At 45.6% G+C, this 26,360-nt stretch overlaps 1 protein-coding gene across 1 annotated transcript in view; it reads left to right on the top strand.

Annotated features, from left to right (window-relative positions):
* The window catches only part of LOC120379701 (peroxidasin homolog), a 61,646-nt gene that overhangs the window by 19,325 nt on the left and 15,961 nt on the right, over positions 1-26,360 (top strand). Inside the window, 11 exon segments of the mRNA XM_039497179.1 lie at positions 5,238-5,309; positions 5,549-5,620; positions 9,303-9,374; positions 11,534-11,605; positions 14,520-14,689; positions 16,255-16,372; positions 18,619-18,788; positions 19,893-20,165; positions 20,322-20,438; positions 22,772-22,930; positions 24,735-24,847. Coding sequence (XP_039353113.1) covers positions 5,238-5,309; positions 5,549-5,620; positions 9,303-9,374; positions 11,534-11,605; positions 14,520-14,689; positions 16,255-16,372; positions 18,619-18,788; positions 19,893-20,165; positions 20,322-20,438; positions 22,772-22,930; positions 24,735-24,847 — 1,408 coding nt within the window.

The following is a 26,360-nucleotide window of genomic DNA, read 5'->3' as shown; positions in this document are numbered from 1 at the left end:
CATACCCATATATTCACCTATACATTTTGGGGAGAACGTGCTTTATTCTTCATATGTAACAAAGCATTTGAATCCCTGTTTTAAGGGCTGAACTCAGGGCATCCTTAACTATATGCCACAGCTGGCACTTCCATAATCATCATTTGAATGCCAACAGTGCGCTTGGTTCTGCACAAAACTCAGAAGCAGACACTGGTCCTGCCCCAATCCTGGAAGTGACTCCATCCCGATGGACCCTTTCACCTGTGTGGAACCCGTTGAAGCCTTCCTGCGTATAGGCCATGAGTGAGCAAAGCACCAAGGCATTTAGCTTAAAGTTAAGTGCATATTTAAATCCCATTGAAGTCAATGGGACAGAAGCATGTGTCTAACTTTAAGCATATTCTGTGCTTTGTGGAATTGGGGCTAAAGTCACATGCAAGATTGGAGCCCTCCTGTATAGACATTACGGCGGGGGGGGCGGGGAGTCGAAAGGCAGAGATGGGCGTTAAGTGCCCAATTCTCATTGACTGCCAATGAAAATTGGGTGCCGTTGTGCCTTTGACTGTCTCTCTCTATGTTCTCAGCTCCCCAGCCATCTAGCTAACCTTTGCTGTTAGGCTTCTGGTCCGTTAAATTAACTAAACGTGATGTGCCAGACACACCACTCCCCACACACACATTCCAGCTAGCAGGCGTGTGCCAGTTCTTCCTTGCTCAGCTGTCTAAAGCTACACCTGGCGAGCCCCCCATCACTGCTCTCCTAATTCATATCAGAGCTTAATTCTCTGGAGCTCTCAACAAGAAACCAAGCCATGATGTGTGTCAAATGCTCCAGCAAGGTTGGTCCTGTCACTTCTCCATGACACACTCCCCCCCCCTTCCCCGGTGGGACGCGAGATGGCTCGGGTTGTGTTTACCTATTTCCCATTATGGAGTCACAAGGTTGGGAGGAAAATCTTACGTCAATGGAATGTCATTGCCAATGCAGCTTTTATTCCTGGGGGAGGCGGGGAGAGAAAACAATTCTTCTTCTCTTCCACAAAATACAGGCGATTAATCAGGAGTTGTTTAGATGGGAATTCACTGAAGTCAGCCGGAGATCTACCGCAGCGTGAGGTCACGAGAGGTGGTGTGGAGACTAACAAGTCCCAAACATTTTAGGATGCCTGATGGAAAGTCTGTATTTGCACATATGAGAGGTTAATTTCCCTGCTTTTGCACCTCTCAATCCTGTTTTGGTGAAATGTGTTTGTCACAGCCCTAGCTGAGGATGGTCACCAGCCGGTTGTATTGGGCTCAACCTTTAGATCCTTGCGGTGTCAAGACAATTGGCACATTCCTGGGGTGTGAACTTCCTGTCTGGCTCTCCTCCTTGGGATGTGGGGTCCTCAGTCCAAATGCCTTCTGGCCGCAGACCATGCTGAGCGTTCCCAGCCACCCACCCAGTTTGTGTGCTCTCCCCAGAGTCCACACAGTGGGCACTCTGTATTATAGTCTAACGCTTTGGGGGCCGTGTGACAGCATTATTTGTACAGTAGCAGGCATTTGTGAAGGGCATGGACTCCACTGCTTTAAAATAGGCCTTTGTCTGAGAAATAAAATTCCAGCAAGCTTCACAGGAAGGTGGTATGGTCCAGAGCTAGGCTAGGAATCCGGCATTATCAGTTCTATTCCTGGCTCAGCCACTGGCATGGAGTTTGACCTTGGGCATTGCACCTCTTTGTATCTCAGTTTCCCTGTCCGAAAAATGGGGGTGATGCTACTTGTCTTTCCTTGTGAAGTGCTTTGAAATCTTTGGATACAATGCACTAGATAAAAGCAAAATACTATTATGGGGACCTCTGTGGCCTTCCTTTGGATTTCAGAATGAAAGGTGTTTGGAGGATGGGTTAGAGGAACCAGAGGGTTCTGTGCTGAATTATCCAGCCATTTGAGGTACTACATAGTGCTAGTCCTGTAACCAAAGAATGTTGGTCTACTGAGAGCTGATTAACTCAATCCCCAGAATGTTTGTTTCTTTCTTTCTTGTTTGGAAACTCTCAATTCCAGACCATTTTATCAGCAAGAAGGAATTTCTGGCAACACATCGAAATAACTTTTAAATGCTGTTGTAACTTCTCCAACTTTCTCACAAGTACGTACAACAATTGAGGCTGTTCTGGGGTGATGCTTTTTATATTATTATTTTAAATTGATTTCCGCCCTCCAGTATGCCCACAGCTTATTTACTATAAAGGAGAGGGGGGAAAAAGAATGAAAAAGGCAAGTAATATTGAGTGTAGCCCTGGGCTTGCCAAATGGGAAGAGAGAAGTATCCACGTTAAATTCACTATTTTCCCATCATCGAATAGCGATAATATTGTAAATTCTACAAAACAGAAAGAAAAGAATCATTTAAAGTAACTTTTCAGCTGTGCTCAGCAAATGAGAACAGAATTTCAGATGCAAAGCATAAAAGAAATTTGATTTTGAATATTCTTGTTAACAGTTATGGGCCTGATTGGTTGTTCCTTGTGCACCCAAAACCCCCAAAGCAATTTTGCAGGAATACAACCTGTGTCACTGAGGATCCGATTTAGATATTTTGGGCCAGATCCTCAGCTGGTGCAAATGGGCATAGGGCCAGATACTCAATGGTGCTTTCTCAATAAGGTATCAAACTTTTTGATACTTTTTATTTCCTTTCATTTCCTTTCCCACAGGGGGTCACTGAGACACACACAGTTATCTATTTTCCTTTGATCCAATCCTAGCTCCTCTAGAACATTTACTTACATATGCTTGTCTGCAAACTTTAGTTACAGCTTGTTCGTATGAGATTCCTGCCCCCATGGAAATTGGTGGGAGTTTGAGAGTTTTGTCATTGACTTCAGTGGGAAACCAGGATTGAGCCTTTAGGTTCCATCTTGGCAAACCATCAATGGCCCGGATCTTGCAAGCTCTTCTACATAGATGGACTCCCACAGGGGTCTCTTCATAGGGAACAGCTGTGGGATCGGGACCTAAATTCTTGGCAGGACACTCAATCGTTGTCTTGTCTATTGATCTCTGTGAGAGCAGCTTTCTTGGTTAGGAGGTCCACTGCCTTGCAGCACGCTGCCCTGCTTGGAAACAGCTGTATCTTTTGGATCTGAAATTAACAAAACAAACCCAAAAATCCTGGCCTTTCTCCATCCAGTTTGTATTTTCAGGGGGTATTGCAATGTGTAACCAACTAAGGACCAATAGAACTGTTGTTATTTTTATTCCCTGTCTAATGTGCTTGGATCAGCATTGGCTGCTCAGCAGATTACATTGTACTTTATAAATTGTCTGCAAAAACCCTAACTTTTGAGTACATTCCAGGGCGCGTTGGAAGTGTGAGAGTTGGGGTCAGGCCCCTCCATGCATTAGGGGGGCCTGTGGCAGGAATCCGATATTTCTGCTGCTAATTGCTTTTTAAACTCTCCACAGATTTTTGTGCATTAAACAATGGGGTAACAGAAACACAAAGACATTGGTGCTGTGTGTACAGTTTGCATTTACAGAGGGGGTTATTTTGCTTTGATCGAGGCAAAGGACTGGATCAGTACAGTCAGCCAAATAGCTGTCTGGCTGAAATGGGCTGGGCTGAGGTTTTAAACAGCAGCAGAGTTTGGAAATCCAGAGGGTTTCACTCTGAAATCACCTGCTGAAGTCACTCCAGTTCCAAACACATGGTTATTACATTTGTGCCTAGAGACCCCAGCGAAGATCAGGGTCCCATGGTGCTAGGGGTTGTACAAAACACAGCACAAGATAGGCCCTGCCCCTGCTACCTGGTGGTTACCTGGCAGCCTGCATGAAATGACTTGTTGATGTCCGTTGTAGTGGACAGGTGTCCACCTCCCTAGCAATGACATCACAGCTGTTCCTAGCTGGCCACCTGTCTGGCTTTCTCTGAACTGAGGCTGAGGATTGAATAGCCACGGGGACCGACTTGCCTTCTTCCCATCGGAGCTGATCCCTCCAGTTCAGGATTAACCCCACTGGCAGGGAAAGATTATGAAGATGCACTGCTGCTGTCTTGTGCTGTACTTATTCTGTGGGTAAATAGACAACATTATTCTGCTGGGCTCCTTGGACACCTTGTGCTGGCACTCAAGTGTTCAATCAGCAGAGAAGCTAATTGCTCTGTGTTTAGGAGCTGTTTCCTCTTTCAGCGTGGCTGGCTGTTGGAGCGGAGTAGGCTGGTCCGAGACTTTGCCCTCGCCCAGCATCCTTATGGGGGAATGCAGGCTGCGCAGCCTAGGCCACGTCTATGGAGCCATTGCTTCCGTCTATGGAGCCATTGCTTCCGTCTATGGAGCCATTGCTTCCAGCTGTGGAGATCTCTCTTGCAGTATCTGTCTGTATTAAGCTTTTCTATCTGTCTGTCCATCCCCCTAGCTGCCTGCCTATTTATCTGTTGATGTTTTTATAATGTAATATCTGGGCAGCTCCCAAGAGACAACAGGCCGGATTTCCAAAAGCACCCATGTAACGTAGGGGTGCAAGTCCATTGACTGTCAATGATATTTGTGCTCCGAAGTCATAGGTGTAACTGTGTCAGTTAGGGGAGTGGGTTTTGTTTTTGTTTTCACCAATACAGCTAGGCCGGTACAAGCGTGGATGCAGTTATACAGTATAAAGGTATACTTACACTGCTATGGCGATTCCCTTTCCTCTATGGGACTAGCTAGAGTAGCATAAAGCATATTTATACCAATATAATTGCATCTAGAGGGGAAGTACTGGTCTAATTATACAGCCATAACTACTTTATAATATAGACAGGGCCTCAGTTACTATATTTTACAGCAGCGTTTCTCAAACTGGGGTTGCCACTTGTGTAGGGAAAGCCCCTGGCAGGCCGGGCCGGTTTGTTTACCTGCCCCATCTGCAGGTCCGGCCGATCACGGCTCCCACTGGCCATGTTTCGCCGCTGCAGGCCAATGGGGGCCGCTGGAAGCAGCGGCCAGCACGTTCCTCGGCCTGCGCCGCTTCCAGCAGCTCCCATTGGCCTGGAGCAGCGAACCGCGGCCAGTGGGAGCTGTGATCGGCTGGACCTGTGGAGAGGGCAGGTAAACAAACCAACCTGGCCCACCAGGGGCTTTCCCTGCACAAGCGGCGACCCCAGTTTGAGAAACACTGCTTTATAGTAACAGATATCTATGCTGCTGTCAGAAACTTTACGAGTCTCAGGCATATTGCATTCATGTGTGTTTCTTTTTTTTTTTCCTTCTGGTTTTGAACAGGCTGCTGAACAATAATTTGATCAAACAGATTGCAAGAAGGTCCTTTGAAGCTCTGCAGAACTTGAAATATCTGTGAGTTGGCACCTCTAAATCCCATAAAATCCAATAGCTTCTATAACTCTGCCAGCCAAGTGCATACTCTGTATGGCCAGATCTTCTAGATGGCATTGACATAAGTATATCCCAGCTCATATCCAATGAGAACACTCCAGCTGGGTCCAGCTTTATAGCTCTTTTCTGTGTATCTTGAACACAGCAATGTCCAATTATCCTAATGCTTCACATTTCTCTGTTCTCCTCTCTCCCCAAAGCTACCTGTACAAAAATGAAATTCAGAGTATCCAGCAACATGCCTTCAAAGGGCTCCATTCTCTGGAACAGCTGTAAGTACACAAGAGCTCTGTTTGCTGCTTGGGAATATGATTCACTTTAGAAACCCTCACCGAGACACCTCTGAACTGCTACACATGGCACTTAAGACTGATGACAGGACTTCAAGAAGGGCTGGTCCTTTCACACTGACAGGTCAATACTGAAGACTGTTCATATTTTCATTCAGTTGGCCATGGCCCCAAGGGATATTCCAGCAGCTGGAGATCCCTGTAGTGTAGGAATGCTCTGGCCATGCTCCCCTTTCCCTCCTTTTCCCTAGACCAGTGGTCCCCAAACTTTTTTTCGTCTGGCGAGCGCCAGACTGCGAGCCATAGAGGACCGTGGCGGTGGACGAGCATCCACCGAAATGCCGCTGACAAGTGGCAACGTCAATAGACGTCACCGCCGAAATACCGCCAACAAGCAGCAGCATCCAGAGGCGTCGCCGCCGAAATGCCGCCTCTCGATGACACTGCATGTCGGCGGCATTTCGGTGGATGCTTATCCACTGGATCATACGTGGGTGCACTTAGACGCCCTAGTGGGCACCATGGCACCTGCAGGCACCACTTTGGGGACCCCTGCTCTAGACAGTTTCCTTGTGCTGGGAGGTGATGGGGAAGTGTGGGAGCCACTAGAAGATTTTTATCCTAAGTGGGGCAGACCTTTACAGAGCAGGGCCCAGTATCTGGCCCTTTGTTTGAATTTTGGGGATAGGCTCAGTTTTTCTTTTATCCAATCCAGCTCCTCTGTTGCTGGAAGCGAATGGGCGAAGCGAATAGGCAGCTGGGAAAGTTGAGTATTTATAGCGACTGTCAGTATTGTGGTGTTTGCATGCATTAAAATTGCTGCTGAAGTCCAACTTTGAGGTACCAAACAATAGAAAGACTTTCAGACCATGCCTCCTGGGATGCCCCGGGCTGACGGGACCCTACACTCTGTCTAGCCACTGGATCCTGTAACCATGATGTTTCAGCATTCTGTAATGGTGCCCTCTCTGGCCATAGCTAATTGCTCTGTTTGTCAGTTAGAGCCATTTTTCTTTCCAACTGTCAGCACTTCACGGCCAAAGTGGTATAAGAAAATCAAGGGATAAATCTTCCAAAGCATCCTCGCAAGTTGGGATGGCTTTGTGCATGCGCAGGGTGGGGGTGGGGGTGGGAGTGGTTCATGAGAGATCCCTGGTGTGGGTGCGCGTGTGCCCATGCACAGTGAGGGGTTGTGAGCATAGCGGGCAGGAGGACAAAAACTATTTGAACATGTTGGTGGATGCAGTCAACGGTGAGTCCTTTCTGCCTTGTGCATCATCACCAGCAACCAAGGTTCTGGAGCTGGAACATAACTGGCTACTTTGCTGTATGAGAAACAATAGGATTCATCTTGCTCTCTGCAGTGCTGACAGTACTAAATGTATCTAATACCTTTTCCTCCTCAATAAGCTCAGCAGAAAGGTTGAGAAGACTCCTGGGGAGCAGATACTGTATGTGCTGTAGCGTAGGGGCTCTTTTTAGAGATGCACTTCTGGCCACAACCACATTTTAACAATGAACAAACCAGATTTGGTGTCGGGGATAAAATCTCCCATCTGTTTCCAATCCCTGAAACAGGCTTTTCTCCAAGCAAATTGGCCTTGCTCAAATCCATCCCATAAGCCAACTTTTCAAGTAAAACTAAAACCTGTTTGACGGACAGTATCAGCTGCTTTCCTTCAGAGGAATGAAAGCATGCAACTGAGACTTATTAAAACACACTCCAGGCTATAGAATCTGAGTCACAATGGTTTGGTCTTTATTCTGATAGCCAATCTTCTATCAAGATTCATTCCATTATGAACGGAACAGCTGCACGCTGGCTTTTGCAATCATTTCTCAAACCAGTTGGATGCAACTGGTAGAACATAGACTTGTAGAGTTATCAGGGGTCACCACTGGAGCTATACTTGGGTGACATAAGGGGAGGAGGCTACTTCTGCCACTTTGATATTTAGGTATTTTTCCTAATCATTTCAGAGCAGTGCTAATGTTGTGGGTTGATGTAACAGCTAGTTGTGGGGGGGGAGGGGGAGAGTGGAACCTTGGTTATCCCTGTCTCTGTATGTTTGTTGCCATGCACTCCTTCATCCCATCCATCCAAAAGTTTCCACTAGAACCCTGTACCATTGGATGGCAGGCATGGCTTGGAATGTTAGTGGAGCCGAGAACATCAGCCCGAATTAATAAGTTTTTTGGCAGAGCTGGGTTGCTCATGTTAAGCACAGGTCAAACTTTTGCCACTCCATTGGACCATCCCCCCCTAGGGAACCCCTTCCTCAGTGCCACATGAGGGTGGGTTGTCTCCACTTCTACTGTCATTGTTTGACAGGTTTAAACTAGAGTCAGTGGTGGATTCTCTGTAACTTGAAGTCTTTAAACTTTGAGTTACTGAAGGTAACATATCAGCCGGAGGTCATGAGTCTGTTACAGGAGTTGGGTGGGTGAGGTTCTGTGGCCTGTGATGTGCAGGAGGGCAGACTAGAGGATCCCTTCTGGCCTTAAAGTCTATGCGATGGCTATCCTGACTATGGCGGGGTGTATAAACCCTCACCAGCAGGGAAAGGGTTAAGGAACTGCTTGGGCTGGAGGCGCTGCAAGTCATGCCAGGAATGCAGGAGGAGTTTAAAAGGCAGACGCTCCTCTCAATAAGAGGCAGCCCAGGAAGGGGGCAGGCTGTTAAGTTTCCCAGCTCTCCAGAAGATGCCTGAGAGAGTGGAACCTCTGCCCTCATAAATGGGGAGCACAGATCCCCTGAGCTAGAAGGATGAAGAGATTGTATCTTGTGACTTGCACTGGAGACCCAGCGGACTCCGGGGTGGACTGTGGCCCATCCAGGGCCCCTTTGAGGAGAGAGGCCGATATCCTGGCTAGCATTGCCCCTGGGTTTTCTTTTTTCTTTGCCCCTTTGTTTAACTTCTTTTGCTGACTTTGGGTTGTTTGTTCGTTTCACTTGAGACCCCACAAAGGGGAGAAATAGCCAGAAAGGCTCAGCTGGTTCGCTGAGAGCCCACTGAACCCTTCCACTAGGCAGGCTGGGCTTATGCGAGTGCACTTTCCAAGGACCATCCAGATGGGGTGCTCTGATGAGGACAGATCCTTGACACCGACCTTGTGTCTTCAGGGTGTTGGGGGGGGGCCCGTATGTAAGGCTACGTCTCCCCTTCCCCCAGGGTTGCAAAGGACCACCCTATCCAGATGCCAGGGAATGCTTTAGGAGGGAGGAGGGGAAAGCCCTGTACTGTTGCAGCCACTAGCGCCAATGACAGCAGCTTCAGAAGAACCACATAAAGTTCAGCCCAGGTTAATAGAGTCTATAGTACAGTAAGTTGTTGGTGGCATTTCTAAGGCTAAGGGGAGAGCTTTGAAAGTCTGGCCTGTGGGGGGTTTTATGGTTCAGTAAGGTAGAATTGTTGACAACTGACAGAAGTTTCTTGGAACAGATAGATAGGGCATGATTTCCCAACCCGGGCTGGTTTTGCACATGCAAATTTCAGATATAAATGTGAAGACCGTCTTCTGAAAATTTGCCTTTGACTGTGCAGTGGCTGATTGACTGACTGGTGAACGTTTGTCTGAACCACTCTCCAGTGGTGAGCTATTGTCCAGTCTCGTAAGTCAGTTTTTATAACACCATCCCTTGTGCTTTCTCTTTTTGTGCCAGTTACCTTCATTTCAACAACCTGGAAACCTTGGAGCCAGAAACCTTTAGCGACCTGCCCAAACTGGAAAGACTGTAAGTGAAGAGAAAGGGGGACTCCCTTGCTCACAACACTCTTGACTTCTCATCATGTGGCCCATGGGAAGAGTTTCCATCTTGCGTGATGGGCAGGAAAGTTTCTGAAGCTTTAATTTCAGGATCTGATTTCTTCTGCTTCATTTCCATGGAGCAAAGCCAGGCCTCTAAAATTAAGGGAGACCTGGACATGAATTTCCTCAAATCAGAAGACCTTAGGTCCTTGCAAAACAGAAAGGTGGGTGAGAATATAAGGGGCTCGTCCCAGGATGTATTCTGTGCATTCTGACACACACAACGGGGTGAATCCACTGCTAGCCCCGTAACTGGTCAAGCTGTATTAGAATGCTATGATTTACACTTCTTTTCAGGTCAGCATTAGTCAACTCTTGGCACCAATGCCAGAACAGGGTGGGAGGAGGGCAAGGGGCTGTGCCCCCCCACACACTTTTTAACACGGGCATAGTTTGGAGGGGCAGGGGGGCTTTGCCCTGAAAACTGCAAGCCTTGGGCAGGCTCGGAGCAGTCCCGGCAGGGGCTGCGCTTCCCGGTGGGGGAGTTGATCACAGTGCTGCAGGTGCCAGACTGTGGCTGGTGGGAAGGGCAGGAGGAGGACAGGCTGTATGGCTGGTTCCCAGTGAGCTATGTGCAGCTGCTGGAGGTAGGAGATGGGCTGCACCAAGTGCTGGGGAGAGAGGGGTGCAGGGGGCTAGGCCCATGAGGGAGTGCAGGTTAGGAGAAAAGGGCGCTCAGGAGAGATTAGGGGAAGGGGTGCAGAAATCCACCTCCCCCCCCACACACACACTTATACAAAGATTCTGGCGTCCTTGACTCTTGGGCAGTTTGCATGAGAAAATGAGGGGGAAATGCAATCGGAGAAAAAGATAACAAGAAAAATGTGTGTAATGCCCTAGAATGGCTAGCGAACTAAAGCTTTCCTTTCCTACTCCCCAGTACTACTTAAAGGAACAACATCGCAGCCAGAACAAGTCAAGTGAAGGTTCACATTCAATTCAGCAAGCCCTCTCTACATTGGCAAACAAATGTGCTTTACATCCATAAACACTAGAAAGAGGCCCAGAGAAAAAGCCAGGATTCAAACATCCCTGAACTTTAGGATAATCAGGACCTGGATCAAGAGGTTCTAGCTGATCTTTGTAACTTAACAAACTAAAACCCTGGATCTAAATTTCAGGGAAGTTAAAACTCTGAATTTAAACCTCAAATCCAAATTGTGAGGCATGGCTGAACCCTAGGGCACCCATGCACGCATTTCACACACATGGCTGCCTGTGTATTCCTTTCCTGTTCCATTGTTTAATACAGTGAGTTACTCACTAGCATCTGTCAATTTTCCTTTGTTCTGAATTTTAGATATGGCTGCAGACTTCCTCGCAGTAATCATAGACTAATTATTCCATCTTGCTCCCCACCTATGCATACTGGTGTAACTAACTTCCTGTTCTTCTAAGAACCAGGAGTCTTGAACCATATGTCTCAGAACCTGGAGCTGAACTTTGGTTTTATCTAGAAATAGGCCAAGGGGCTGGTGTTGGATCTGTACTAGATTTAGGATAGGGTTTGGGTTCAAGGTCCGGTTGATTCTAGGATCAGGTTTGGGTTTAGATTTTTTAAGGGCACTGGGCTAACATGAGATGTTCTCATAAGATCTCTGCCTCCTTGAGTTGACATCTTATAGTAATGGCTGCTCTCGCAAAATTTCAGCAGTGTCGGAATCCATGCTCAAAATAGGTCCCTTCTGGTTTTGGATCTAAGCTAGAACCAAAATGCTTGGGATGGGTCCAATCGTAGAGATTCAACCTCTTCCTCCCTGCCCCTTGCAGAATTTGAAGTGGTTTTGATTTAAGAATCTGGTTTGGGGACTTTTTTATTTCAAATCCCGAGTCACCATTTCCAGTACACATTCAGCATTTGATGTTGCATATTGCATTGTGTTCACAAGCAAATTAATAATATCCCTATAGCCCCTAGAGAGTATCAAAGTATCATATATATACACACACACAATAAATTTGCACATCAGCAAGGTTCTGGTGACCAATCTTAAGGTTTAAACTGAGCCTTGACCTGGGATGTTATCATCTGTACAGTGTAGAATTCTGCATAACGTTTTGGCACTCTTGATATCCCCATTGCAGATTCTTGCACAACAACAAAATTTCCAGAATTCAGCCAGGAACCTTCTCTCAACTGGAATCCCTCAAACGGCTGTAAGTGGACGACACTGCCTGCAAAGAACAATTGTTTTGTCTTTTATCACATGGCCAGGACCTAGAGACCAATTTGACTGGCTGACAAAGGTTCCAGTTAATGTAATTCTGGGACAACTGTTATGTCTAGTACACTGTTGTGGTAGCCGTGCACAAGAGGAGACTTAACCAGTTAGTGGGTTCTTCACTTTTCTGACTCAAATTGCTGTAGTGCCTTCTGCACAATGCTGCAGCTGAGGGTCCCTCTTAGGGCTCAAGCCTACAAGGTGCTCAGTACCCTCCACTCCTATAGCATGGTTGAGCTCATCCAAAGCTTATTGAAGTCAATGAAATGACTGTGCTTGTTAGCCATCCTGGGTTCCTTAGATCGATACACCCAGTGAAAGGAGAAGTATAGCTATAAGAGAAGTCTTTTAGTATTTTTATAGGCACTTGGGATATACCCTTGTGCTTCACTATACAGCCAAGGAGCATGGTTATCTTGCAACAAACACAAAGCTTACCATGTGCTGTTCTTCACTTAATTTGATTTTCTCCTGGTTTTCTCTTTCTTTCTCTTAAAAATCCCTCAGACCTTAGAGTTGTTTGTTATGTTGATCTTAGGAAATGAACAGGGTGAAAAGTTTTGTGCACAAATCATGGGGTTCTGCCATAATTGAAAAATCCACAGTAGGATCATGCTTCCCTGTTCTGCTGCAGCCTTCTCTACATTTGCTGCACACAGAAAAAACTCCTTTTCATGTTGCATCATCATAATCAAAATAATAATTTATAAAAAGTTGTAAAATGTTGCCCAAGTGTCAAGGATGAGTGAGATGTTTGCAAAATATGGTTACATGGCATGAATTTTTGTACTACCAAATATTTGTTTAATGAAGCATTGTACCCTTTTTCATTTTTTTTTTACACAATTTTCATAAAGTGAAACCCAAGAACCTTCCACAGCTGAACTTCCAAAAGGAAATGTGGTATAGTCTAAAGTTTTCTTTGGTCTCCTTTAGCCCTGCACCTAGAGTTGACCCTAGTAATGAGATCTGCAGGGAAGAAAGGACAGAATGAACTGAAATACCATTATTCCCATCTCCCAAGGTGGGGAATGGGTTACAGAGATGAAAACTCCTCTTTAGTCATGGCAGCATATACAGCATCCAGCATTGGGCGTACCAAGCAACTGATCCAAAGCACATTAAAATCAATGAGAATCTTTCCACTGGCTTCAGTGGGCACTGGATTAGACCTAAGAATTGGGACATTAGATTGGTGGTGTTATTCCTTATATAGTCATCTGAAATTTTATACCGCTGTGCTCCTTTGTATGGGCACAATACGAACCCACAAACTGTGTAGATGTAAAAATGTGTCCATAACTTTTGCACTTGTATTGGTGGTCCCACAAATGAATTGTGGACACCAATACTGGTAGCTGGACAGTTAGTGAACTGATTTTCTAGTTTCAGGCCAGATTAAATATCTGTGTAATGGGCAGAGGGGCGTATTCTAACTATCCAGGTATAATTTGAAACAAACAAGCATGGGGAACTAAAACAGGATTTCTACCTTCAGCAGTTAGTAGCAGAGCTGAACAAAAACTGGAATTTCCATCCTGCATGAAATTTTGATATTTCAACATTTGTTTTTATCCCAAATCAAGACAAAAAATTAAAATTAGATCTGGTTGGAAAAACTTCAAGGGAACCATTTTTCATTAGAAAATGCAGTTCAGTCAAACTCAAAATGCTTCAAGAAATCATGTCAATTTTGCTGATGTTTCATTTCAGGGAAGAAAACAGGAGGGAAAGTCATAAAATGTCGAAACGTCCCATTTTGACATTTTGGAATGAAACGTTTTAATTTTTTATTTTAAATATAAAGATACATTTGAGTAAAGTTTTGAATCAACTTTTGATTTTGAATTTTGTTTATTTTATATTATATATAAAATAAAGTAGAAATCTTAACTAATTACTTAGATCTATCCAAAACATTTTTAAGAGTTTTCTTTTTGCAGAGAATTTCTAGATTTTTGGCTTAATTGGAATGAAAACAAATTTTGACATCACAAAATCCAGAATGAAACAAAATTTCCATCATCTGCATAGCTCTAGGTGAAATATCAAAAATTTTCATGGAATAAGAAGTTCTGAAATATTTAGATTTGAAAATGCCAAAATGAAATATTTTGGCATTTCTAATCAAAATGAAACAGTTTGACACTTCAACTTTCATTTTGGTTTGTTTTGGGTCACCTCAACATTAAACTGTATTTCCCTATGGTTGTGCATTGCCTCATAGGGATTGTAGTTTAATTTGCTTGATGACCCATTCTCCCCTATGGGTCAAGTACCCTGGCTGGACTACATCTGCCATGATGCACCACACTATTCAGTTAGAGGGGACCCTGGATTGCATCATGGGAGATGGAATCTGGTCAGGGAGTCCAGCCCATAGGACAGAATGAGGATCTGAACTACAACTCCCATGAGGCAATGTGCCACAATAAGGATCCAGTTTAGTGTTCAATTGACCTGAAATGAAACATTTTGGTCGGTACAACAAACTGAAACATTTTGATTTGGATCAAACCAGCTCTAATTCATGGTGTCATTGAACCGATATGTATTTCTGAGAAAGTGGGGGCAGAAGCACTGATAAATTGAGGACCAGATTTCTAAAAGAGATCAGCACTCAACAGCTGCCATTTTAGGCACCTATACAATAGGAGCTGTTGGATGCTGATAACTTCTGAAAATCTGCCCACTTCAGTTAGGTTCCTGGGTGGGAGCTCAGAGCTCTTTTCAGAATCTGGCCCTGAGTCTATTTCCTAATGTAGCCCAAACCATTGTGTATGTTTGGGGAGGGCGATTGGGAAGTGGCTGGGGGATTAAATAACTTTTCTTTGATCTACATCTCATAGACGGCTGGACTCCAATGCCTTGCTCTGTGACTGTGACTTGATGTGGCTGGCCAAACTGCTGAAGAAATATTCTGAACAGGGCAATATTCAGACAGCTGCCACCTGTGAGAATCCAAGGGAATTGCAGGGCCGGTCCATCACCACCTTGACAACCCAAGAATTTAACTGTGGTGAGCGTGCTTTTATTATTAAATCTATTCACCCAGTGATGCTCAGTTCTGAAGTCAGTGAGATTGCACTGGTGTAAACAAGAAAAGGGGTTGGCCCAGCATCTGTGGGGTTTCCCCCCTATGGTCCTGCTTTGCATTCACTTCCACTGCTGAAATGAGAGATGATTAATGAGGTCAAATGACTTGATCAAAGTAACATACTGGGAGTCGACAGCACACCTAGAATTTATGCCCAGGACCCTTCCAACTATTACTCCTTTTCTCTAGCCACTAGACAACACTGCCTATTTCAGTTACTTTTCAGCACCAGTGCTGCAAGTAGGAAGATGGAGACTGGTGCTGTCAGCTTCCCAGGTGAATAGACCATACACTTAAGCTAAAAGAGCGCTTTGGCTGCAGTCATTTTTTCTTTGCATATGAGCATCAGTACAGGTGTCCATAACCTTAGTTAAATACTCTGTCATAGGTACCGTAGCAACGGAGCAATAAGATACGACATGAGTGCCCCATCAGTGCATGGCTCTTTCACTGTGATAGTGATAGGCCCCAATTCAGCAAGGTACTTAAGCACATGAGCAGCCCCATTTGTTTCATTGGGACTCCTCATGGGCTTAAACTTGGACACAAGCTTATGTACTTTCCTGGATCAGGGTCAAAGGCTCCAGAGCACGTGCTTAAATTCATCTCTATTCAGCAAAACCAGCACTGAAGCATGTTTAACTCCCACTGAAGCCCACAAGACGTAAGCGTGTGTTTTGCTGAGTAGGGATGGACTGCTGCATTGGGGTCACAGTGTGTAATATAAGTGGGAAGGCTTAGAATATTGTACCCATATTTTAAGTCATTGGGTCAGAATTGGCCCAGGATTGCTTGGCGTGTGGGGTGACTTATTCATCTCTAGGCTTGGTCTAATTAGGCTTTAACTTCATCCTACCCTGGAGTTCCCCAGCACCTGTATGTTAGGATAGTATATAGCACCTTATACAAATGCCTGGCAGTTATAAGAGCTGAATTGGCCTATGGTTTTCCCGGAATTCTGTTCACTCATGCTAGGCTGCATCTCGCAATACCCTCCCGTAGTACCACCCAGCATTTGGCATAAGCAGATAGGAAACTTGTCAAAGTCAAGTTTGTTCTCTGACTTAGTACAAGCTGGGAAGGTACCTTCACAGACCGATACCTGCAATTCTAGCATCCAAAACAAAAATAAGGAAGGGGCAGAGCAGCCAGTTAAGGAACTGAGACAAACTGAGGGGTTGGATTTTAGTGACCTGTAAAGAGTTTTGTAACTTTGTTAAATCATCCTATAAATGCTCCTAGCTGAAATGTGTAACTGTGGGGCCACACCTTCTGCATAAGGTGAATGTAACCGTGCTGCGTAAGACCGCTTCCTGGAGACTGGTATCATATAGAATCTTTTCCCTGTACTATGTGCTTACTGGCTTTTAGCAATAAACCTAACTGATACCGGTTATGAGATTTCATAGTGAGCCAATGTGTGGTCACGCAATTGACTATACAATTTATCAACACTAGAGTGGGTTTTGTTAAATGGTGTTTTTCAGAGAGGCCTCGCATCACCACCGAGCCCCATGATGCTGATGTCAAGTTGGGAAACACTGTTTATTTCACCTGCAGGGCAGAAGGCAACCCAAAGCCAGAGATCATCTGGCTACACAACAAGTGAGTCGCACACATAGGCCCTGTGAGGGTGGCCGCTTCCATCGAGTTACTGCCTTTGATTACAGGAGTCATTTCACACAAATTAGAAATGCATGTTTCATTAATTGTATTTACCTTCATTTTAGTAGCACTCTCCAGTGACCCTGTCAATAAAGTGCTGACTTCATCTCCATCTGAAATGTTTTCCCAGGGTTTATACTTGCCTATAAATGTACTCTGCAGGCTGAAAGAAGTTGTCTCTGAAAACATTTTATTAGCCTTTTGGCGTGCTTGGAGCCACCGTGTTTGTGAAATATTAACCACTAAAATGGTGCCTCCTGTACTTGGTTTGCCCATGGAAATGTCAGCACTTCAAAGGGAAATTATTGTATTCCATTGCGGTGCAGATGCTGCAATGGAATGTGGCAGGGAAGCTCTCCTGCCAGTGCAGACACCGCTGCTGCACAATGACACTAGGTGCTGAAAAGTCACAGGGAAATGCCTGACAACAAAATGTTTTGGGCTTGAGCAGTTGTCCATTCTGCATGTTAAAGTATTCCTTGGTTTCCCTTGCTTCTGTGTCATGGGAATGGGGGCGGGTGAATAGGACGATTTTAAAAATAAAACCAAAAGGATGAATGTTAGCATCCCTGCTGACACCCTGCAGGCAGAGTTTCACTCCAGTGCAAATTTTTGTGGCTGAGTTATATTGCTCTCGAAAGAGGGTTTTGTGATGGAAATGCTGGCAAGCTCCCACTCAGAGCAGTGCGAATGGGATCACACTAATATATGTTCACCACACTGGAAACCACTATAACCGGCAGGAGGGGGAATTAATAAATGCTCACCAGGCATGTTGTTCTGCCTGGTGGATCCAGCTATATTCTGGGGGGAGAAATTTCCTCTCCTTCTTTAGTCTTCTGCAGCCCTCCAATGTTCCATCATGCTAGGACAAATGATATCCAACAGGGTGACCTTCTAACGCTGGCTGGGCTCCAGGAGTTGCAGCTGAATGTGGGGAGAGAAAAATACTTCACAGCTCTCAGGTCCTGGAATGGAATTCCCACATTTATTAGGACTCCACAGTGAATTTACACCTAGCTTTTCTCCTAACGAAGAACCTCCAGCCCTGCTGAAATAAAGTTGGCTTCTCATAAAGCTTTAGGGATGATTTCATCACGGCTTCTGCTTGCATTACTTGATGCTATTTTATATGTGCTTTCACTGATTTTTTTTTTTTATCTCTTAGCTATAAAAAGATTCCTACCCTTACACTAAACATCTTAAAAAACAAAGTTAATACTACAGCTGGGTGAAGTTTACTAAAGTGCTATTTTTAATATATTTTTTCAAAACTTTGAACCTTGTGAAAAAATACTTTTTCATAATCATTTTCACATTTTCCCTGTTTCTCAACAGCTTATAGCGCCGATAAACATTTTTTTTCCAAATTTTGAAATTTCAATGAACATTTTTTTTAATTTTACATTTTGAAAAAAGGAAGTTTCACAAAATGTTTTCCATTTTTTTTTTTTTGAGCAGCTCAGTCTAATGTATTGAATACCATAAAATCTGTCACTTCTCCCTAAGCAAGCAGGGTTTCTGATGGGATTGCTACTAAGGGTTAGCATTAAGTTAAATGTTGTTCTAGCTGCCTAATTGCTATGCTGCATGTTTACATTTTCAAGGACATTCCTGTCTACAGAGACAGGCAACCATTAAGTAGTCCTTTTAGGGCAGACTGTCAGGAGAGACTTTTCCTTTTGTTCTTTCTTCCTTTATAGTTCTCTTTGCCTGCAATATAGGTTCCTGTGACTGAAAGTATCAGTGTATATCGGGGTGGAGAAGCAGTGCTAAAAATTGTTTAGGTGGTTTTATTGGATCCATTGGTATAATGATATATTTACTTGCAGTGTAGTATTCACCTGCTGAATAAATCTGTTTTGAGTTCCAGAGAGGGTGTGGTCCTTAGTGAACAAGGGAGAGAAAGCTGGAACTCAAGCTGAGACAAAACTTGGATGTTTCTGCCTGTAGTTGTTTTCTGTATAAAAGGAATGCTAGCTGTGATTCCATATAATATGACAGTTGGTGGGGAAAAAATTGCTGTCAATTATGGGGAGCTAAAAAATAATTTGCAGCGAGACAAACCTAATATTATGCATGCAATAAATACGTAAATAGTTTGACGATGATGAATGGGGGAAATGGTAGTGTTTTTCCTCTGTCCCTCCAAACTCAGCCTCTTTGTGCCTGGCTCTGCTTTTCAGTAATGAAATTGACATGAAAGACGATGGGCGCCTTAACTTGCTGCAGGATGGAACCCTGATGATCCAAAACACCAAAGAATCTGACAAAGGCGTCTACCAGTGCATGGCCAAGAACATAGCCGGAGAGGTCAAGACACAGGAAGTAGTTCTGCGCTACTTTGGCACTCCATGTAATTGAGCCTTAAACACTTCTTGACGGTCTGGATTATGGAAGGGAGTCAGTCAGATTAAGCCCTTCCTTTATTTATGTACACTTTGGCAAGTGTCTTCACACGTGTGGTGCTTTGAAAGTTCCTAGCTGGTTGGAGGGGTGTTATGGAGCAAAGGGAGGGATAGTACTAGTGAAGCGATTATTGTATGAATCCACCAGCCATTCCAACCCCTCAGAAAATTAACATAGCACACATGAAGGCTACTGCTGTTCTGCTCCTACTCCAGAACCTTCAGAAAGAAGGGCCTCCTCTCTGTAACTCTAATACAGCACCCTGGAGCCTGGATTGTTTCCTCAGGCTGTGCAGGAATGAGGATTTTCCCCAAGGACTCAGCTTGTGTAGCAGAGAGGGTCAGAAGGCCCCTGTGATTCAGAAGGCCCCTTGTGTTGTTACATTCATTATCCACTGATGTTTATTTCTAGTGGCCCCCATGTGTGCTAGGCACTTCAAGACAGGAGTCAGGGCTGACGTACGTCTTCTGGAGGCAGGGTCCTGAGTCCAGGGAGAGAAGGGGACTGGAGGAGGGGAGGTTTGAGGGGAGGGAATCGAAGGTGGTAAATAGGTGTTGTGGATTGCAGGCCTAAGAATATCAGAGAACAGAAGGAGAGGACAAACATCCCAGTAAAGAGGATCTGCACAGCCCTGAGGCTTTCTCCAGGGACAGGCAGAGCATGGGAGCAGAAGCACAAGAATTGTAGGTTCGGAGTAAGCCAGGGTGGGGAGATTTGTGGGGCAACCTTTATGGCCATGGATGACGAGAGCAAAGGGGAAAGGGAGAGCGGAGTAGAGCGATATCGCAGCCGAGTCAGTGGAGATGCAGAGTGGTAGAGGAGTCATTTGTCTTGTCGGTTTGGAGGTCATGGAAGGGTTGGGTGGAGGGAGGCGTGATGAGACCCAGCAGACTCTGAACACATTTGAAATGCATTCTGGGTCAAGCCCCACTTTTCTGTGGAAGATTTGTTCTAATTTACCAGTGAAGTTTGATTTGCCCCGTTCTCGAGGGGCCTGCACAGGAGAGGGCAGTAAGGCCGCTTGTGTCTGAAATGTGTCCCTTGCTTTCAGCCAAGCCCAGCTTCGTGATCCAACCCCAGAACACAGAAGTGCTGGTTGGGCAAAGCGTCACCTTGGAGTGTGGGGTCTCTGGGCACCCACCGCCTCACGTCATCTGGACTCTGGGCACAGGCTCACCACTCCCGAGCGATTCCCGCTTTGCCATCACCGGCTCGGGAGGGCTGTACATCCAAAACGTCACCTTCTTGGACCAGGGCCAGTACAACTGCAATGCCAGCAACTCAGAAGGCTCCATCCAGGCTACGGCAAACATTCTAGTGCAAGGTGAGGGACTCAGTGACACTGGCTGGTGTTAAGCACTCAACTGCTGGTCAGGCCGCTAAACCCAGAGTACGGGGCCCTGTTCTGCTCTCAGTGGCTATTCCTGTGTGGCTGGGTTTGGTTTTTTCCTACTGCTCTGCCATTGTCTTCTCCCCTCAGATACTCCCAGGTTCCTGGTATTTCCCATTGATCAGACGGTGACCGAGGGGCAAAGCGTGGATTTCTCCTGCACTGCTGAAGGCCATCCTCCACCTGTTATCACCTGGACAAGGGCAGGTACTCCCCCCCCCCCCCCCGTGTTACCTTCTCCTGTAAATACCCACCAGGCCTGGACGATGATGGCTAGGCTACTGCTCTGGGGCATTCTGCAGCCGATGGTGAGTTATCACCCAGCTGAGCTGAAGGTTTATCAGCCTGGTGAGATGTCGGATCTCATGACATCCTTTGGGCTGGTGGTGGGCCGGAGGTTGAGGTGGATGGATAATGCGTGGCTGTTCCCACCACTTACTCTGTTCTCATACTTACTCAGTTCAACTCTAAAAAATGTTCATTATACTACATGAAATACCCAGCTTCTGAGTCACCCTCCCAGCTGCTTCAGGAGTGGCGTTAACGTGGTTCCCCTTCGTCCCTCCAGCGATTGGAAGGTGGTGTCGGGAGGCCATGGCACCGTCCTATCGTCACTGGCAGGGACGTGGAGGATTCTGGTGGGAAAGGGGCAGGCTGATGTGAGAGTACAGGGAGCCTAAGGCAGTCACTGAAACTCTTCCTAGGGGTCAAAAGAGGCAATTTGGCTTCTGTAGCCTGTAGGTACCAGTGAGGTCAGTCACTTCACTTCGATTGAATTTCCTTTACCTTTGATGGATTAACTGCTGGCCTCAGGGCTGTAGCCTGGACTCCATTCTCTAAAGAGTGATTGTTCTGGCCTGAGCCTACAGGGCTGGTAGCTAGCGGGCATTCGGGGGTGGGTGAGTGGCTACCGTGGCGGGTGGGCTGTGCCAGGCAGCCGGGGGTGAGTGCAGGAGGCACTGGTCAGAAGCGGCTCTCCCCCGGCAGTCTTCATCCAGCCCAGCATGGATCAGCGCATGGCACAGCCCTGGGGGCAAGGCCAGCCTGCAGGGTGCTCCCCTGGGCCCTCCAGGGCTCTCACAGCTCACCCTTGGGGCAGACCCTCTCCAGTCGCAAGTTACCCCCACAGCTCCAGCCCCTTCCCTGGCTGGGAGCTGGCCTGACCCACCCGTCCCCTCCACCAAGCTGGGACACCACACCGGCCAACGAAGCCACGAGCAGGGAGCAGAGCCCACCTGGCAGGTGCCTGCCTCTTACCTGCCCAGGCACCAGCACCCTCTTGACCACGACACCCCAGAGCAGTCGCCCACGTTGCCCGCCCGTAAGGCTGGCCCTGATTACGTTGCACATCCAGGGTACCGTTAAGAACCAGGAAAAGAACAGAGACTCTTAAGCCCGTACGCATTCCTAAGTAGGACTGTCGGAAGGAAGGAGGGATTTGGAGACTGCATTTCCTTCACTCCCTTTTCATCATGAAGTCCTTGGCAACGCTGAACCGTAGCCTGTTCCAGTCAGTCACCTGTTTGAGAGAGCTGGGGGCTGGATAGCCGTGGCTGACTGGTGTCACCGCACTCCAGCTTTCGGTCATCACCGGGTTCTTTCTAATGGGAGAGGGTGCTAGACTTGCCACTGACGCCTCCCTGGGGTTTCTTTTTTTGCTTTTGAAAACTGACCTTTGAAGTTCTGGGATGGTTCTCAGCATAGCTCCTCGGCGCTGACCCCATGTCACAGTCTCTGGGCCAGGAGCCAGTTATCCCTGGCCCAGGGGCCCTCCAGCTTTCCTGACGCTCCACAAGCCATAATTAATTGTTTCAAGCTGCTGACACTGTGGCTTCCAAAGCAGCAGACCAGCCATCCAGCTCAGAAGGGCCAGCTGAGATCTTAACCAGCATGTTCTCCATTTCCTTTAATCCTTTCCCTATTGCTGCCGGTGTTCCAGGAGCAGCTTTCCAGTAGGATGGACATTGAATGGGGTGCCATGACAGACTGTGGAGTTAGCAAGGCTGTGGCATGAATGGCCTTGGTAGGCTGTCCAGCAATGAAAAGGTTAAATAAATACCACTTTAGTGTCTGACCTCCTGCATAACACAGGCCACAGGACTTCCCCGAATTAACTCCTGTTTGAACTACTGCCGACCCCTTTCAAAAACATCCCATCTTGATTGTGGGGAGTCCACCACATCTCTGGGTAAGTTGTTCCCATGGTTAATAGAGGACATGCAAATTGCAGCCCAGGATAAAGAGGTCTGGTGGAGTCTTGTTCGTGCCCTAAATGACACCTGACCACACAGGAAGTGTTCACATGCAGACTGAGTTCATAATCAGCCATAAAGCAAATTAGGGATGACACCGAGGTAGGAGCAGCAGCTCTTCTTGTCCTTGGCTGGAGAGGTGATGATTGTGCTTCAGGGCATCAATAGCAGGGGGCCGGGGGTTGTAGAGTGCGAATGGGCCGATTCCAGACGCACTCTCAACCACCCTCGGTGAATGGAATAGTAACACACAGCTTCACTAACACATCATTCTGCTGTCGCAATCAGGTGGGCCATTGCCAAATGACCGGAGGCACAGTATCCTCTCCACCGGCACCCTGCGTGTCACAAGGGTTGCCCTGCATGACCAAGGCCAGTATGAATGCCATGCTATCAGTGCCATCGGAGTCAAGAGCCTCCCGGTGCAGCTTTGGGTGACGCCTCGAGGTACACCAATGCAGGCCAGCGTGTGTGGAAAATACTAGCTGGCAAATGGATTGCATTCGCTTTACAGTATGTTGAGTTTGACACTATCTGGTGAGGAAGGCAATTTTCTGAATTCCTGGGCGATGGATTTCTCTTTGCCTTGGGGAGCAGAGGGACCATAGTAAAGTTCCTTTAGAGGATGGGGGAAATGCACAAGTCCAGGTTCTCAGCCAGTGTAAATCAGCATTGTTCCGTTGAAGTCAATGAAGCTGCCCAGTTTACATCAGCTCAAAACTCACCTGACATGGACAGTGACTGGGACTACACCAGTGCTCATCTAGTTGGTGAGTGTTAGTTTTAGTGCTCCTCATGGATCTTTCACTGAGTGGTGCCCTTCCAAAACCTACATTTAAATGCTGAAAAATACATTCAGGCTGGGACGTTGTCAAAGCAGCATAATGGAATGAGAATTGGGCATCAAACTGCTTTAGACTCCTTTTGGAAATCCCAGCAGAAACATTTCATTTGGCTTGACGTTTCCTGGTATTTCAACAACCACCAAACCTGAAACATTGCATTGTTTAGTTTAAGAAAATTAGCTTTGGGTTAATTTTTTGGTAAAAGTTTTCAGTTTTTGAAAACAAACTTTTTTTAACCAAAAATGGTTTTCCATTTTTTTTCCTCTTTTTATGATTTTGTTTTTTTCCACTGGGGGGGAAATAGTATTTTTTGTAGGATACTTTGAAAAATGCCAATTTTGATATTTTCTGTGAAAAATAATTGTCTTTTTTCCTAGCAATGCTGGTTCTGGCACTCTGTATAAGTGGTAAATCTTACTGAGAGATCATTATTCTGAACACTAACTGCCAGGCCAAATTTCACCCCAAATATAGATTTTCCTGAAATTGAGCTTTTGCAAAAGACAAGAACAACAGAAGTATTTCCATGATTTTTTTTAAATTCCTATGGAAACAATCTTCTTAAACAAAAAACATCACCCACAGGGTTTTCCCACCAAACACTGCAGCATTGTGCCCCTGGTGAGACTGGGGGCAGGTCTACACTATAGGGTTAAGTCAACCTAAGTTATGCAACTCCAGCAATGTGAATAATGTAGCTGGAGTCGACGTACCATAGGTCGACTTGTTGCGGTGTCTACACCACGCTGGGTCGACGGGAGAAACTGTCCCATCGATTTACCTTACGCTTCTCGTTCCGGTGGAGTACCAGAGTCAACGGGAGAGCGATCTGTGGTCAATTTAGCGGGTCTTCGCTAGACCCGCTAAATCAACCCCGGTGGATCGATCGCCACAGCCTTGATCCAGGGTAAGTGTAGACATACCCTGGGGAAATGAAACTGACTAAAATCACATGAGAAACTGACTAGCTGCTGTAAAATCATAGATTCATCGAGTTTCTCTTCTGCGTAACACGGTCCAGAGAACCTCACTCAGTAATTTCTGAATCAAGCCCATAATTACTGATTGAGCTAGAGGCTAGAGCAGATCATTTAGAAAGAGATTTGGTCTTGATTTAAAAACTCCAGGTGATGGGGAAATCCATCGTGTAATTGTCCGAGCTGAGAGAAATACAAACAGCAGCAGAAGACAAACAGTGAAATTTAAATGAGAAAGGGTTTTAGTAACAGAGACAAGGAAAACAGATGATGTTTTAACTTGACAGCGTCCCTTTAAATGTTGTTTGAGACAGGAGTCTGGGAGCCTTATCACTCTTTGGTGAGATGTTACTAACTCAAACCTTCTCACAGTTGCTCCTAACAAAGAAATTTCTTGTATTTATTCCTCTGTTTCTTCACACTGAACAGTGATCCCTGTGTTTCTTCACCCTCCGCAAGATGTGGTAGCTGAGACTGGGCAGGATGTTGTGATCACTTGTGCTGTCCAAGGAGATCCACGACCCACCATCACCTGGGCCAAAGTAAGAGAATTACAATTCCATAGTCACCCTGTACCCAGCTGATAATCCCCACGCTGCAGTGTTCCTGCTACTGTGTCATTACTAGAGCAGAGTGAATCATTGATTTTCCGGTTCACTGGCTGAGCCAAAAATATCTGAAACAAATTTGGTTAGTTTCAAACCGAAACTGAATTTGTTGTTGTTTTTTCTTGCTGAAACAAAAAAATGAAAAACTTGCATTTGGGTAGAAAAGAAACGTTTCTGATGTTGATTCGAATCAATGTTTCAAAACTAAATGTTGAGTCAAAATGACATTTTTTAAATAGTTTTTTTTATTTTTGTCAAAACGAACTATTTCGACACTTCCCAAATTTTTGTTTTCAGTTGGCTGGGGGGGGGGGGGTTATCGGCCGACTTTCTTCACCAAATTTGACTGGAATTCATGAATAATTTCAGTGCCCCCCAAAATGCATTTTTCAGCGAATTTACTATTAACCAAAAAAAATTCAGTCAGCTCTAGTCATTACTAGTGCTGTCACGGTTTTAAATAAGCTTGCATAGTAAATATGGGAGAAGAAACACTTGATGGAAAACAATAAGGTTTTGAGGAGAGAAAAAGAAGGGATAGCAGTAGCAGTTCAGTTCAAATAGGAACTGAAACGTTGTTATTTTTATTATTGTTGTTTGTTTTATTTTATTCCTGTTATTATTGCTGTTTATTATTTGTATTACCGTAGGACTTGGGATCCACAATAAAGATTAGTACCCATAGTGTTAGGCCCTGTACCGAATTCTATTGGCCTGACTCTTCTCATTTAGGGCTTGTCTTCATATGGAGCTATACAGGAGCAGTTATTTCTGAATAACTCCATGTGTGGACCCTCTTACTCTGGAATAAGGGCGCCTTGTTCTTGTTTAGCTTAATGCACATGAAACTAGGGGCTGGTCTACACTAAGGGGAAAAATCGATATAAGATACGCAACTTCAGCTATGTGAATAACGTAGCTGAAACTTATATCTTATCTCATATCGCGCGATCGATGTCGCGGCGGGATCGATCGGCGGGCGCCGCGCCACCGCGCCGCCGTGGAGTTGGGGAATCGATAGAGCGGCGAGGGGGGGATCGATATATCGCGTCTAGATGAGACGCGATATATCGATCCCTGAAAAATCGATCGCTACCCGCCGATACGGCGGGTAGTGTAGACGTAGTCTATGTTGACTTCAGTGTGGTTAGTCCAGAGTTACATCAGTGTAAATGAGAGAAGAACCAGGTCTTACATATCTCTTGGCTTCAGCTGGAAAGCAAGAAGAGACACCACAATCCAAAGAGAAGGACTGCTCCAACTTCTGTGATTCTTTTGCTTGTCTCTCAATATTTGACATTTTACTTCTTTGTAAACTACTTTTAGATTGGCTGATGAAAAGCACTATACAACAGCTATGTATTTATTTATTTATTACCCAAAGCCCCAACTCCTGGAGACAAGCAACTGCATGACACTCTCATTTTCATTTATTTTTTAAAATAAG

This window comes from Mauremys reevesii, linkage group 13 (genome assembly GCF_016161935.1).
Source record: "Mauremys reevesii isolate NIE-2019 linkage group 13, ASM1616193v1, whole genome shotgun sequence".
Lineage (NCBI taxonomy): Eukaryota > Metazoa > Chordata > Testudines > Geoemydidae > Mauremys > Mauremys reevesii.
This window is presented reverse-complemented; position numbering and strand designations above follow the sequence as displayed.